General features: G+C 46.4%; 1 protein-coding gene across 1 annotated transcript in view; it reads right to left on the bottom strand.

Moving 5' to 3' along the window:
- Frmd4a (FERM domain containing 4A) overlaps positions 1-13,835 on the bottom strand; it is a 335,717-nt gene extending 321,882 nt beyond the window's left edge. The window contains 1 exon segment of the mRNA XM_028895108.2: positions 12,830-13,835. Coding sequence (XP_028750941.1) covers positions 12,830-12,895 — 66 coding nt within the window. The 5' untranslated portion in view covers positions 12,896-13,835.
- Between the last annotated feature and the right edge of the window lie 1,067 nt (positions 13,836-14,902).

Here is a 14,902-nt window from a genome sequence, read left to right on the forward strand (position 1 = left end):
ATGTTCTCCATGCACCAAAGCAAGGCGCAACAAATCAAAGCCATGTCCTAAGTCACTGACAGCAGGGTGGGAAAGAGGAGATAGGGCAAGGCTTGTGGGACAGAAAGCAGTTACGACACCAGAGATGGTGTAGAGAGACAGGAGGAAGGGAAGAGCCCATTGGATATGTGTGTGTGTGTATCAGTGAATATATGTGTGTGTGATATGTATATGTGTGATATATGTATATACACACATATATGAGTGTATATATGTGTTGTGTTTATGTATAAGTATGAATGTATGTGTATTTTTATGTATATGTTTGAGTAAGTGCATATCTGTGCTTGTATATGTGTGTGTATTTGTGTATGTCTGTATGTCACACACCCACAGTTGCATAAAAGAGAGCCCCAAATCAGCAATGAGCATACTGGTCCAAGCTACAAGCTACACCAGGACGAATGAGACGCCGACGACTCCCCGCAAGTCCCACACGTGCACACTCTCACTTAGAGCTTTAAGTGGCTGGCCCTCGGTGAGCTGTCTCCTCTACTGTCCCGTGCCTCTGGCAGAACACTGAGAAAGCAAGAGGGCCAGCAGGCAGAGTGGCTTCTGTGAGAGGAAGGTGCTGGAGGGCACATTGCGGACGGGGTGCCTAATGGAAGCTCTGGAGGTTGAGGGCATGCTGAGCGGAGAAACAAGGGACCTTGCTGAGGAAGGTGCTGGAGGGGTGAGCTGAGGGGCCCTTCTGGGTGAGAATTGCACAATCAGTTAGAATATGGGATCCTTCTTACGTTTCTTATTATTTTACAAGAGGCAAGTCAAGGGAGAAAAACTTACTTTGGCTCATGGGTCTAGGGAATCCAGTCCTTCACAGTGGATTCACAGAAAGCATGATGTCTGGTGGCTCCCCGGCAGATGGACACTTAGGAAGCAGACAGGACCGGAAGTGGGGCCTGGTCATAATGCTCAAGGCCTGCTTCCAGCAAGCTACCTTTTCCAGCTAGGCAACACCCTTTACAGGTTCAACAGCCTCCCAAGACAGCACCCCCAGCTGGGGAGTGAGTGTTCTAGAGCATGAGTCTGTGAGGGCCATTTCTCACGCAAGCCCTAACACTTCCTGTTCTTCTACAAACGTGAAAAATCCTGACCTCGGGGGATGAGGGTTGCGGCAAAGCTGAGACTAGAGATGCGCCCTTTTGGACTTCCGTCCTCAGCTGTGGTTACTCCGTGGAACATTTTGCACAACATTAAAAAGGATCTTTTCTCAGTGTTTTGAGCTCTTAGGGAGATAGGTAGCCACTCTTGCCACCTTCTTGTTTATTGCCCTGGAGGGACCATCAGGGTTGAAAAGGGAGGAACCAAGGCTGAGACTGCAAGTTGGCCTCATCTTCCAGGCTGCTCAAGGCAGAGGAAGGGGCAAGAGGAGGGGAGAAGCCTGGCATGGTAGTGCCCTGGCATGGTGATGCATACATATGATCCTAGTGCAGGAGCCTGAGGCAAAAGGATCATGAGCTCCAGGTCAGCCTGAGCTACAGAGTGACGGACGTCCACTGGGGCAGACAGGGAGCTGCTAGTGTAGCAGGAGCCGCAAAGGGACAGAATGAAGAGAACCTGGGAGGCACTTAGATCTTAGGTTTGCTAGGATCTGCCTAAGAGGGGGTCTTGGGGCATCCCAGGCGCTCTGATATGGTATGGAGGGTAAAAATAAACACACAAACACATAAAAAACAAAACAACCATGAAACAAACCAACCCAGGTGGAGGAGGCAGGGGGATGGGCTCCAGGCTGAGAGAGGCACCGTAGATGACAAATTGAAAGAAGGACGTCAGTGGTATTGTCAGCCATGGGAGACATTCTCAGCCACAGGGATGGGGAGGAAGACCGGGCCTTTGACAGCCGGGTACCTGTGATGACGAAGTTGGGTTTAAACACTGGTCAGTTCCTGGGAACGAGTGGCAGCCAGGACAGCTCTGAGCAGACGAAGCTGCTTCCTCTGGTTGTCCTTCTGCCTGCCTCATCCCGGAAGGGCTGGGGGCTAAGGGAGATGCGCTACTGTGGGGTGACAGGCAAGGGGTGCAAACATGCCCCACATCCAAGCACAGATACGGCCCAAACTCTTCTGAGCTGGGGTGGAGAAGCTGTAGCTGGGGAAGAAGCTGGGGTCTTAATGGTTGCCATATGAAATGAGAAGGAGATCAGAGGAAAGATTCCCATGAGACAAGCAAATTCTTAACAGGTCTAAAGAGTTCTAGAGTCTGAACGGGAGTCCTGGGAGAGAAGCTGGAGTTTCTGCAGAGTCCCAGCCCCCTTCCTGTCCCTTCCGAACACGGCTGACTCACTTGACCCCTGCCTTGCCCTGTGAGTACACACTGCCTAGTGGCTGTATATTAAGAAAGCGTCCAGAAATGAGGTCAAAGGTAAAGTCTGATATCCCTAAGAACAGGACCAGGACATCAAGCAGCACTCCTGTAAGCAGACTCACATGCCTGGGACTGGGAGAAGCTAAGCTCCCTGGATCAGTGTGAGGCACTGAGTGTCCCTCTGTTTTAAGGTTTTAACTAAGGCTTGTTCTTCAAAGTTCAAAGTAGCTGTCTTTGAACAGAACATATTCCCCTGTGTCACTCAGGAGATGCTGCAGGAAGAATCATAGTTGTATCATAGTTTTTTTTTTTTGTGTATGTGGTGGGGGGTGGGGATGGGGAGTGAGGGGTGGGGCAGGGGGGAGGGCTGGAGAGATGGCTCAATGGTTAAGAGCACTGGCTGTTCTTCCAGAGGACCTGAGTTCTATTCTTAGCACCAGAATGGTGGCTCACAACTCTCTGTAACTTCCTGTCTCCTGTTGAAAAACACTAATGCACATAAAATAAAAATAAAAAATTAAAAAATCGTAGTTGGTTTGAGTGGGGAGATAAATGTCCTTCCTCTTTCCTATCCCTCTTTACCTTCACTTTCTCTCCTCTTCCTCCTTCCGGCCTTTCCCTCCCTCCCCTCCCCTCTTGCCTCTTCCCCTCCCCTCCCCTCCCCTTCCTGTCTCTTCCCCTCCCCTCCCCTCCCCCTCCTGTCTCTTCCCCCTCCCCTCCCCTCCTGTCTCTTCCCCCTCCCCCCCTCTTCCCCTCCCCTCCCCTCCCCCCTCCTGTCTCTTCCCTCACTAGTGGCTGAATTCCACATTTCATTTAACATCTACCCATCCTTGAGATACCAGACAAGATAAAGGATCTGGGGAGGATCTGCCCAGATTGATTCCTATTGTCACTGCTGGAACAAGGTGTGGTGCTCAAGGCTACGGGTCCACTTGCTTCTGAGATGGCTCTGGGATTGTCTTGTGTACTACACCAAACTCTATGACATGGGCCTGGGCCCGGCCCAAACCAAGCTTATTATTTCCTTTCATTGCTTATATTTCCTCATCCAGCACCAGGAGCCTTACTGAGTGTCTGATGAAATCACACAGCCCCTTCAGGTGGATCATTCTCCTGCAGGGACCATTTTAAATGCTGGTACACTTAGTTCTTCCAATGTCTTATCAAACAGGTACTCGTCTTTCCCTGCGTGAGATGAATCAGTGAAGCCACAGAGAGGGGGAGTCACGTGCCCATGGTCACACTGTCAGTGGCTGGCCACCTTACTCCCTGTGTCACTGCTGTGGATCACGACTGGACACATTTTCCTGTGGCCTTAGGCACAACAGCCTTTGTGGACCTCACTGTCCATCCTTCTGTCTCTCTCTGTGTGGTTGGCTCTAGAGTCCTGCTTCATTCAAGGGTGCCTCACCGAGCCACCTGTCTCTTAGCCCTTTGAAAACTTGGTGTTTGGTAGGTCTCAGTTCAGTGATGGGAGAAGAGAACTAGTTCACCCATCATACGGCTCCCAATCCTATCAGCTCAGACATGCTTCCTATCACTATGGAAGTAGACCTCACCCTCTTTCAGGCCAAAGGGGAAGATGTAGTGTGTGCCACAGAGAAATCTCTAGATAATCGGGTGTCCTGGAGCTTCCTGAGATCTTTGAAGCAATGGTCAAGTTGTAGAGATTGTGGAAAATATTAGTGCTGTCATGGCAGAGTTACCAATATTCTGTCTAAGCATGCCTTGATCACCAAACACAAGGCTGTTGGTCTGCTGACAACATGGTTTAAGTTTTCACTCATGGACAGAGAACAAACAGAAGCCTTACTCACAAGTAGCAAAGTGTGTGTGTGTGTGTGTGTGTGTGTGTGTGTGTGTGTGTGTGTTTTATATGGAGGCCAGGGGATAAGCTCACCTATCATTTCTCAGGTGCCATCCACCTTGCACTTTTTTATAGTCTGTCGTTAGCCCTGAAATTGCAACTAGTTAGGCTAGCTGGCCAATGCGCTCCAGGCAATTGTCTGTTTCCACCCTCCACCCCCATTCCCCGGTGCTTGGATTACAAGCACACATCACCATGCTTGGCTTTTATTTACGTGGGTTCTTGGGATGGGGCTAGGGTGTTCATGCTTGCAAAGCAAACGCTTTATCGGCTGAACTATCTCTCTAGCTCCAGCAGGAGGATTTCATTCTTCTGTATGAAACCTCCTCACACCTTGCCTCGATATGATTGGTCCCCACCAGCACCCTACTTTCCCTTGCCGGCTAGAGGCCGCTCTAGACACTCAGAGGCTGCAGCCTGAGCTAATGGCCATTCTGCATGGCGGGAATAGCTTATTGCACATGCCGTTAAGAGTGATGTCATGTCCTGGTCCCGGGGAATCGATACTATTGCCAGGATGCCTGTGTGATTAAGCAGGTAATAAGCTGACCTGTGGGGCTGACTCTGCAGATGGGCTTTCCAGATCATTTTGCAAAGCCCTTTTTCATGTTCTGTCAGCTGTGGATGGATTTTGATAACTAGCATTGATCTGCCATGTTTATGAAGTGCACTTTGCACAGGGTAAACCGTGTAATTACACCTGGAATGGCAAAATAAATAATGCCCTTATCTGTGGTATTGACTTCACAGAATTAGCTGGATATATATGGAGTAATTCTAAGCAGAGCTGGTGCATGTTGATTTCTGACCTTCAATAGGCTTGGCTCTCTTGCATCAGGCATATGAGATACTTAGCTAAGTGCTGGGTGAAAAATGATCAACTTTTAAACCTGTTTCCCATTTGTATGCTTCCTTTTTCCAGGCAGAGAACTTGAGCATGTTATTTTCATCCACAGAATAGATCCCATAGTGGAAATAATCCTTCCATTGCTGTAAAAGAGAGCAGTGTCTTTCCTTGATGGTGTACGATTCCTTTCTCTTCCATGTCCAGGAAATACGTTACTACCACGGGTAAATATTGCCCACTTACCTAGAAGTCTCATATTTTCCCAACGGAAAGGGAGAAAGCAACATGAACTTGTTAGAAAGACTGGCATCTCGGAACCTCACGCCGTGGGAATGTGGTTTATTTTGAGTATGCCCTAGACACCCACTAACCCGTAAGTCAAAATGTCGAAGGGCTTCTCGGTACCAGTTCACGACCAGAATGGGTAAAATACCTTCAATGGAGCAATTCTTAGGGGCAAATGAGGATGAACAGAGGGTTCTGTTCCTGTTGGGTCTACACCACTGTGTTTGCATTTGAAGTCTCCACAACATAAGGAAAAGTTGTGAAAATTGCATGAGGTACCGAGTCACATGTGTGAGAACAGGGGTGGTAAACAATGCCAGCACGGGGCTGGGCAGATGGCTTAGTGGGTAAAGTACTTGCTATAAAAGCCTGAATCTCCAGAACCCATGGAAAGAAGTGGAGACAGGGGAATCCTGTGAGGCTTTCTATACAGCTAGCCTGGAACACACAGTAAAAACCAACTAAGAGACCTGCTTGAAACAATGTGGAAGGCAAGTATCCATACTCCAGGTTGTTCACTGACTTCTATAGATTTTCTATGGCATGTGTGGGCCTGTACTCACATACATATCACACACACACACACACACACACACACACACACACACACACACACACGTGTGCGCGTGCACGCGCAATGAGTCTAAGGCCAGATTATCACCGGAATACTATGGAACAGTATATCTTAGACTTTTGTGCTGGCTAGTTTTATGTCAACTGAACATAAGCTAGAGTCATTTGCAAAGAGGGAACCTCAACTGAGAAATTGCTTATACCAGATTGGCCTGTGAGCAACCCTGGGGGGTATTTTTTGATTGATGAATGATATGAGAAGGCCCAGCTCACAGTGGGTGGTGCCAACTCTGGGCAGGTGGTTCTGAGTTGTAAAAGAAGTCAGTCTGAGCAAGCCTCCAGGAGCAAGTCAGTAAGCAGCATTCCTACATGCCTTTTGCTTCAGTTCCTGCCCCGAGTTCTTGCCTTGGCTTCTCTCAATGATAGACTTACAAGTTGTTAGGTGAAATTACCCTCTCATCCCCAAGTTACTTTTAGTCATGGTGTTTTAACATAGAAAGAGAAACAGTAATTAAGACAACCTCATTTTGTGAGCAAAGGGAAGCCATTACAACTTACTTTTAGCAAGGAAGTGATACTAGTTTTGAGAGGTGGATTGACCAAGGGTGAATGGTAGAATGGAGGACAACCAGGCAGTTAAAAGGTTATTGCATGGCTCAAATGGGAAAAGATGAAGTATAGCCCCTGAATATTGTTCTCTATAGCTTCTCTCTGAAGAAACCAGGGGAAGGGTGGTCCTAACCCTTATGATAGATGCACAGGAGGAGGGGAAGGTCTGAGAAGATGCTGAGTGGCTCTGGGCATGCTCAGTTTTGGTGTCTGGATGTTTGAGATGGAATTTAAGAGAAGAGACAAACCTGAACATGTAGGTTTTCAATGGCACTCAGGCAACCACTAAACAAGTTCTGTCATTAAAACCATGGGATGGCCATTCAATAATGGACAGCTTTACTTCCTGTGAACATTGCAAATGGTGTTCTTCAGCACTTTCGTTGAACATTGAGCCTAAAAAGAGGTCAACACAAACTCCAAGAAAAGGAGGACTTCTCACAGGAGAGACACGAAGGGGGCTGATAGGATGGTGGGCAGAAGAAGCATCAAGAAGACAGTCATGGAGGAGACCAAGAAAGGAGCTCATCTAATTGTTGGAGGATGGAGAGTTCAGAAAGGATGCCCCCCACTGCAAAAATGGAAGTGAACTGAGCATGTAATGAAGTTTCCAAGTTGACACAAGCCATATAACTCTAGTATGGAGATCTGAAAGGAAAACAGCTGGTGAGAGAATAGGATATTAAACTAATATTAAAAAAAGGCAATTATTAACTCCAGGAAAAACATAAAGTTGTAAAGCCCACCAGAATATGTAATTATAACATACACCATTTCTCAGGTATAAACAATATTTTGCTAGAATAATAAAATTAGATTTTATGTTAAACTGCAACATCAGTATCTCAAGAAGACACAGGGGAAGGGAGAAATGTATGTGTGTGTGTGTGTGTGTGTGTGTGTGTGTGTGTGTGTGTGTAGGGATGTAACAAGAGTTAAAACTCTCAGCTTGAGGAGATGACTCAGAAAGTAAAATATTTATCTTGCCAGCATGAGGACCTGAGCTCAATCTCAGGAACCAACCCAAGTTACATTTTGTTTTTAAAAGAACTGGGGAGGTGGATACAGGTTCATCCTTAGGACTCACTGGTCGGCCGGCCAACCTGCTCCAGTGAGAGACTAAAAAACACCTGCCCTCCAGCCTCTACATGCATATTTTCATGTATAAGTGTGCATTCACACATATCACACATGTGTGTGCACCTCCATACACACGAACATACACACACACAAAGAGTTAAACCCTCATGTCTCAGGGCAGCAGCCTAAAATCTCAAAATTAAGTATTTAAGAAATTACTATATAAACAAGAGTGGCCCCCACCGGCTGACATATTTGAATGATTTGTCACCAGGAAGTGGGATTGTTTAAGAGGATTAGAGGGATCAGGAGGTGTGGCCTTGCCAGAGTAGGCATGGTCTTGTTGGAGGACTGTCTCACTGTGGGTAGAATCTGACGTTTCAAACGCCCATGACAGGTCCAGGCTCTCTCTCTCTCTCTCTGCCCGTCTGCCTGCCTGCAGATTGAGATGTAAGCACCTCTCCAGCACCATGTATGCTGCCATGCTGCTTGCCATGATGACAATGGACTAACCTCTGGAACTGTGGGCAAGCCCCCAGTCCAATGTTTTCTTTACAAGAGTTGCTGTGGCCATGGTGTCTCTTCACAGCCATACAACAGGAACTAAGACAACATATTTTTTCAGAAAACTACAGCTAAGCACCAGCGTACACACAACATTTAGAAGAACATGGTTTCCCCTGGGCAGAGGGACTCAGAGGTTGAAAGGAAAGGACTGGAACCTGGAGTATTTCTTTATAAGCCTTCTAGAGTTCTTTAACTTTTATGTTCATGAAAATTGCCATGCACATATGTTGATAAAAATCAAAATGAAACTGCAAACAGAAGGAGCGATGTTACAGGAAGCTTGAGCCAAAGAAAGATTCAGCATAACAGGATAATAATCAGGAGGTCCTGGATGACCATGAGAATGTGCACATGAAATGCTGGCAGCTGAAGCCAGGCAGAAGAGGGGAGAGCTGGAGGCATCTGCCTCCGTTTGAAAGGACAGATTTGAGAATAGATAATCAGGCTATTTAATCCAACAAAGAATGTTTCAAGACATCTGCTTGGCTTCCTGTTATCCTTTTCTTCAGTTTGGGTGCCCTTGGTCTATGGGAAGGTCTTGGAATGTCCATGAAAGGGGCAGAGCCTCTTAGCTATACCTACTAGCGATGAGATGTAAGAGATGAGTGACATGCCTCTCATTTTCTGAAATAAGAGGTGGATAGACTGACGGTTGGAAGTAGGACATAGACAACAAATTCTATACTAGCCATTCTTTTAAAATATTTATTTTTAGTAAAAAAATTTTTACGGGTGTGCATGTAGGGATTATGTGTATGTGAGTGCAGTTACCCTTGGAGGCCAGAGGAGGGCATCAGATCCCATGGAACTGGAGGTGGTTGTACGCTGCATTTGAGTGAGGAAGTTTGTGCCCAGCATGTGAGGACTGTTTTCTCCCAGGAACCCAGCTGGACAGCTGCAGCTAGAGAAGCCCCAAGTGGCAACAAGGTATAATGAAAGAAAAGATGTGATAGGCCCCTATGATCTCATCTTTATGGAAATGAGAAACCTCCCATTTCCATAAAGCACACCCACCCAAAATGTCCCTTGGTAATCCTGGAAAGCAAAGGTCAGTGTAGAACCACTATTCTGGAGATAGTTGGATGGCATCCTACTGAGCATGCTCAAAGCTATAGAGGCAAGGCAAGAGTAATGGGACTCTGATGTGAACACTTGTTCTAGACATTTAGATTCACTTGGGAAAGCCTGTGGTTCCTAGCAGAATCGGAAGAGAAAACACTAGCCTACAGATTTCCAGTGACCTCTGTTTACTTAGGATATTAATCTCAATCCCTATGGGCTGTCGGACATTCTTCCCCATTCTTCCTGGGCAATGGATGTGCAAGGGCAGCCAGGGACTGGAGCAGTTAAGACACTCAATGCTCTTTCAATTTCTAGCACCATCTTGGTGCCTATCAATGATCTACAACTCCAGTTCTGGGGCATTTGATGCCCTCTTCTGGCCTCCTTAGGCGACAGGCACATATGTGGTGTACAGATATACATGCAGGCGAAACACCCACTTACATAAAATAAATAAGTAAAAAAATAAAAAAAAATTAAGGCATTCATAGGTCATCTGGCTCAGAGCACCCTCCCTAAGGGGATGCCAGCAGAGGTTCTCTAGGGCTCATCTCCCATCAGCAACAGAGCCAAGAAAGAAGAAACATATCCAGTGCTGTCTCTGCACTCTCCAGGCCTGGGTGCTGGCCTGGCACCAACCTCTTTAAGCCTTTGCTGTGGTTGCGTATACCAGATAGTCTGAGCCGCATTTTACTGATGAGAACAGAGATCCTCTGAAAGAGCAAACATTTGAAACACTGCTTCTACAGTGAGGGTGGAGACTTAGCTGCGTGTGACTTCAAAATCCATGGCTAATGTTCTCTAGGATTGTTACATGTGGATGGGAAAAACTATACCAAACATCAAGAAAATGCTTATCACAAAAGTTGGGGGTCAGGGAGACCTAGTCGGGAGAGGGGAGGAAGAATTATCTGGAAGAGACCCATGAAGCACCCACAGTACCCATTGCATCCTTCGTCACCTGGGTGCAGGTCACATGGGGTTGTCTGCTCTGGAAACAAGTCTTTAGACTCCAGGTATATTTAGGACGCCTTCTGCATTTCACATATGTATCACATACCCTATATTGTGGTGGGTTTTGTTGTTGTTTGCTTGTTGATGGTATTAGGGGTTGAACCCTGAGCCATGCTCACACTAAGCAAGTACCTTTCTATGGTGGGTTCATCCTTGGTTCTTTTCGTAGTTTTCATTTGGAGACAGGGTCTCACTAAGTTGCTAGGGTTTGCCCTGAACTGACTCTAGGCCAGACTTACCCTGGACTTGCAAACCTCCTACTTTAGCCACCCTAGTAGCTAGGACTATAGGTCTGTACCACCAGGCATGACTCACATACCTTATAAGAAATTCAAAGCACAAAGACAGTTCCTACTCCTCCCACTCCATCCACTGATTTCTTTAGTTTTTATTACCATGGTGGCCTCTGTCATGAATGTGTCAAGAAGAGGTCCTATAATTTGGTAAGAAATGCAGAGGACCGGCAAGATGGCTCAGCAGGAAAGGGTGCTTGCAGCTAATCCTGATACTTTCAGTTGGATCACTGGAACCCACATGGTAGATGGAGAGAAGTGACCCCCACAGGAGGTCCTCAGAGCTCCACACATATATTGTGGCATATGCATGCCCCACTACATAAGTAAATTTTAAAATGAAGATGGGAAAATGTATAGAGAGTATAGGATTCTCTTTTGCATCTTGATGGTCTCACCCAAATTAATTCATTTTCAACGAAATGAATAATATGCATTTAAAAACAAGTCATTAGTAGATAGCTCATGGTGTCAATACAGCGTATGGGATGCTAAGAAGGCTAGAGGCAGGCGCCCTTGAGAACATGCGTTCGGATGCCCAGCACCCATGTCAAAAGTCATATTTGGCCACTGGACTCACGTCACCCTGGAGCTGGGGGGTGGGGCAGAAGGTTGTACCGGTGGGGGTGGGGGCTTCTGCCTGGCAGCTTAGCTCCAGGTTCAGGGAGAGACACTGCACCAAGAGAAAGAGGCCGAGAGAGCAGGGCATTGTTCTCCTCTGGCCTTCCTGAGAGAATGGGTGATCAAGCCCTCCAAATGGGGCCAGCAAAATAGAGTAATCAAGTGAGAGGTAGTTATTAAATTATTAAATTATAATTAGTATTATTAAAAAGGATGGGGCATATGAGAGTTCTTCCCCTTGAAGGTGAAGAACTTTGCCAGGCTTGGAAACATGACCATGGGAATGTAGAGGGAGTAGAAAGGAAATTAGGGAGTCAAGACAACAAGGGGGATACATTAATGTGCTTCGGGTACTTCAAGAAAAACAATTTTCTGATTAATTTTTTTCCCTCTGAGATAATCACACTCTCATTGATCCTTTACTATGACGGAGACCACCGCCTACCTCAACCCTGCAGAGAGGATTGGCCATCAAAGCTAGTTTCCTGTTTTGCTCTCTACCATATATTCTATGAACTGATGACTCTGGGCTAGACATGCAGGAGAACCCTGTCCATTCTTTGCCATGCTCTCTACCTCCAGGTTTACTTCCTAATGCATGCCTATGCTCAGAATGGACTCAAGTCCCTCAGCTCCCCACACCCTCCTAAAAAAGAAAGCCCCTCTGGGAATCCTGCCAGCATGAAGTTGCCTCCATTTGAAGATAAATTATAAATTAATAAGAAGAAATGCTCCAGACTCTCCTGTCTGCCAAAATACACCACTCATTGTAAAATCTGTGAAAGGGCCCTAGTGATGTATAGCCAAAGAGCGCCAATCCTCGGGAGCCTTTTCCTCATTCCAAACCCAGACTAGTTTGCCCTCCCAGCATGCGCTGCAGCCGCCTTCCCTGGCAGACCAACTGTTGTTCTTGGAAGGAGCACACCCACCGCCAACACCTTCCAGCTGCCTTACCACCTGCGAGAGACTGCTCCGGCAGTCCCCTCCACACCATCAGCAGCCCAGAGAGAGCAGACCTGTGCCCTGCAGCAAACCCAAACAAAGTGTAAGGAGCCCCGTGGTTGGTCAGGGCTAGAGACTCTGTTGATGGGGGCTTTTCAGAATTGCTTTGCTAAAATCATTGCAGGAAGGGGGGGGGGTCCCTGTCAGCTGCTATTTCCTTTAGAGGAAAGTAAATCAAATCAAACAACTTCATCTGACCAAATCAGTTCCTGGAGAACTCGTATGAAAACAGTCTGTGGATAGTAGAGTCAGTGACGCCACCCAGGAATCTGCATTTCTCGGCATGGAATGATCAGTATTTTGAGCACTATAACTTCCACAAACAAGTCTGGTCTCCCCAGAGCATGCATACCCAAGTGGTTTTGATCTCTCCTGGGGAGTGTTTTCTGTTTCTCCAGCCCATTCATTCAGATTTCTGCAAGTTGCTTGATTCAAAATGCCACATCTCTGCCAGTTAATCCATATGGACAGTTCTGTGTCACTGGACATTTAGGAACAATGTCCCCACTCCCAGCTCCCCCCACGGCACATTAGTAAGACATGACAACGGTGTGTGGAAACGGGACAAGCTAGAAGCCTCGGTTACTAGGGGGACACAATCTCTAGGTTATTTGGGATGGCAAGGACAACCTTGGTACATGGAAATGAAAAGCTTTTACTCACAAACACATCCATGAGCAGGTGCTCGAGGGTCATCTCGAAGTCATCCAGTCTGGCAGCTAAAGTCATGGTCAATGTCCCAGTTCGCTCTTAGGCCCCACAAGCAAGCTGCAAACCCTTCTGCTCACAGAACACCTTTGGTGTCGAAGTCAGTTACCAGGCAAAGTTGCCACTAGTGAGAAGTGGGAACTCTTAAAATAAAACAGAGCATTGCAGGACGGGCTGCCAGGGTTCCCTAGAAGAAATGATAAAGGGTTTAAAAAAACCCAAACTCTTATTAATGATTCTGTGCTACCAGACTGGGCACAAAGGTCACCAGGTGAGGAAGGCAGTCTCCTCTGTAGAATTTCACAAGGTGAAGTGCCCGCTACCTGGAAGGGATCTCAGCAGCAGATGAATGTGAAGACAGCTAGATAGGGCAGGAACGAGACTGGGAAACCTCATGAAGCCGTCTGACTCTGATATTTATAGGGCCACATGTTTTTGACTCCAGCCATTTCTCAGTTCATTTCTGACCTTTCATAAATGGCTACACACAGTGGAGTGTATTGTCGAATGGGGGCAGTGGGTCCTGCAGAACTTGGCTGTGACCAATGCCAGGGCAATTCACACAGACACGCCATCAATGGCTCTTTGTGGAGGACGCATCAGACCTTGTTCTGTGCACCACGACAGAGAAACACAGTCTTGTGGAAAACAAGGAAATGAAAGTTGGAGGGTACTAAATTTTTCCCCAGAATATTATTAGATCCCATACGATCTCCCCCTCACACCCCCATCATGCACGAGTAGATAAACATCTCGGAAATAGGCTTCATCTCTGTGTCAACTCCCCCAGCATCTGCCAGGTACAATATTCACGAAACCTTGGAAATCCTTTTTGGTTTCTATAGTTTGACTCCTTTCTATTCATGCAAGCATTTTTAAAAATTGCAATAAAATATACATGACACAAATGTGATGCTTCATCTTCTTTTGTAGTGGTGTGTGTGTGTGTGTGTGTGTGTGTATGTGTGTGTGCACATATGTATAGGTATGCACGTGGGGGGGCTAGTGGACTATGTTGGGTGTCTTCCTCTATTGCTCATGTTCCATGCTATTCCTTGAGGTAGGACTGAACCTAGAGATTGTTATTTTATATTTTCCTGCTAGGCTGGTGATTAGGAAGGCCCAGAGATCTTTCTGTCTCTGCCCTCATTCCACCTTTACCCACCTGCTGGGGTTACAGGCAAACATAGCTTATACACATATATATGTGTGTGTGTGAGTGTGTGTGTGTGTGTGTGTGTGTGTGTGTGTATATACACACATATTGAGGTTGCTGGAGATCTAAATTCAGGTCCTCATGCTTTCTTAGGAAGCTCCTCTTATACACTGAGCTATTTCTCCAGTTCTATCTCAACTATGCTAAGTGTGATTCAGCAATGTTCCATTAAGCACTTCACATCACTGTCCAATGATGTGCTGCACAGTTGTGTGTTGAAGTATTGCTGTCATCCAACTCTGGAAACTTTGATTTTGTAAAACTGAACCACAATACCGTGAAACACTAACTCCTCATGTCTCTCCATGTCTCTCTCTCTCTGCCTCTCTGATCCACAATCCTACATTCTGTTTTTTATGCATCTTCCTTGTCTTGGGAGGCCCTATAAGGGACATACTGTATTTGGCTTCTAGTAAATGGCTTATTCACTTAGCATAACATCCTCAAGTATGTGTTAGAATTTTCTTTTTTTTTGACTACATATGCATATGTGATGTGTGTTTATATGTGTGTGTACAGTTGCACATGCATATGTGTGCACATATATGTGGAGGTCCAATGTTGATGATGGGTATTTTCCTTGATTGTTCCTCACTTTCTATTGAGGCAGGGTCTTTCACAGTTTGCTGTTTTGGCTAATCTAACTAGCTAGCTTGCCCTGGGAATTCCCTGTTTCTGCTTCCTCTGTACCAGGATTATGGGCAGGCCACCATGCTTGCCACACTTTTATGTGGCTTTTGGGGATTTGAACTCTGGTCCTCACACTTGTGCAGCAAGTACTTTATCCACTGAGCCATCTCCCTAGCCCAGAA

The sequence above is a fragment of the Peromyscus leucopus genome, chromosome 5, assembly GCF_004664715.2.
Source record: "Peromyscus leucopus breed LL Stock chromosome 5, UCI_PerLeu_2.1, whole genome shotgun sequence".
NCBI classification, from domain to species: Eukaryota; Metazoa; Chordata; class Mammalia; order Rodentia; family Cricetidae; genus Peromyscus; species Peromyscus leucopus.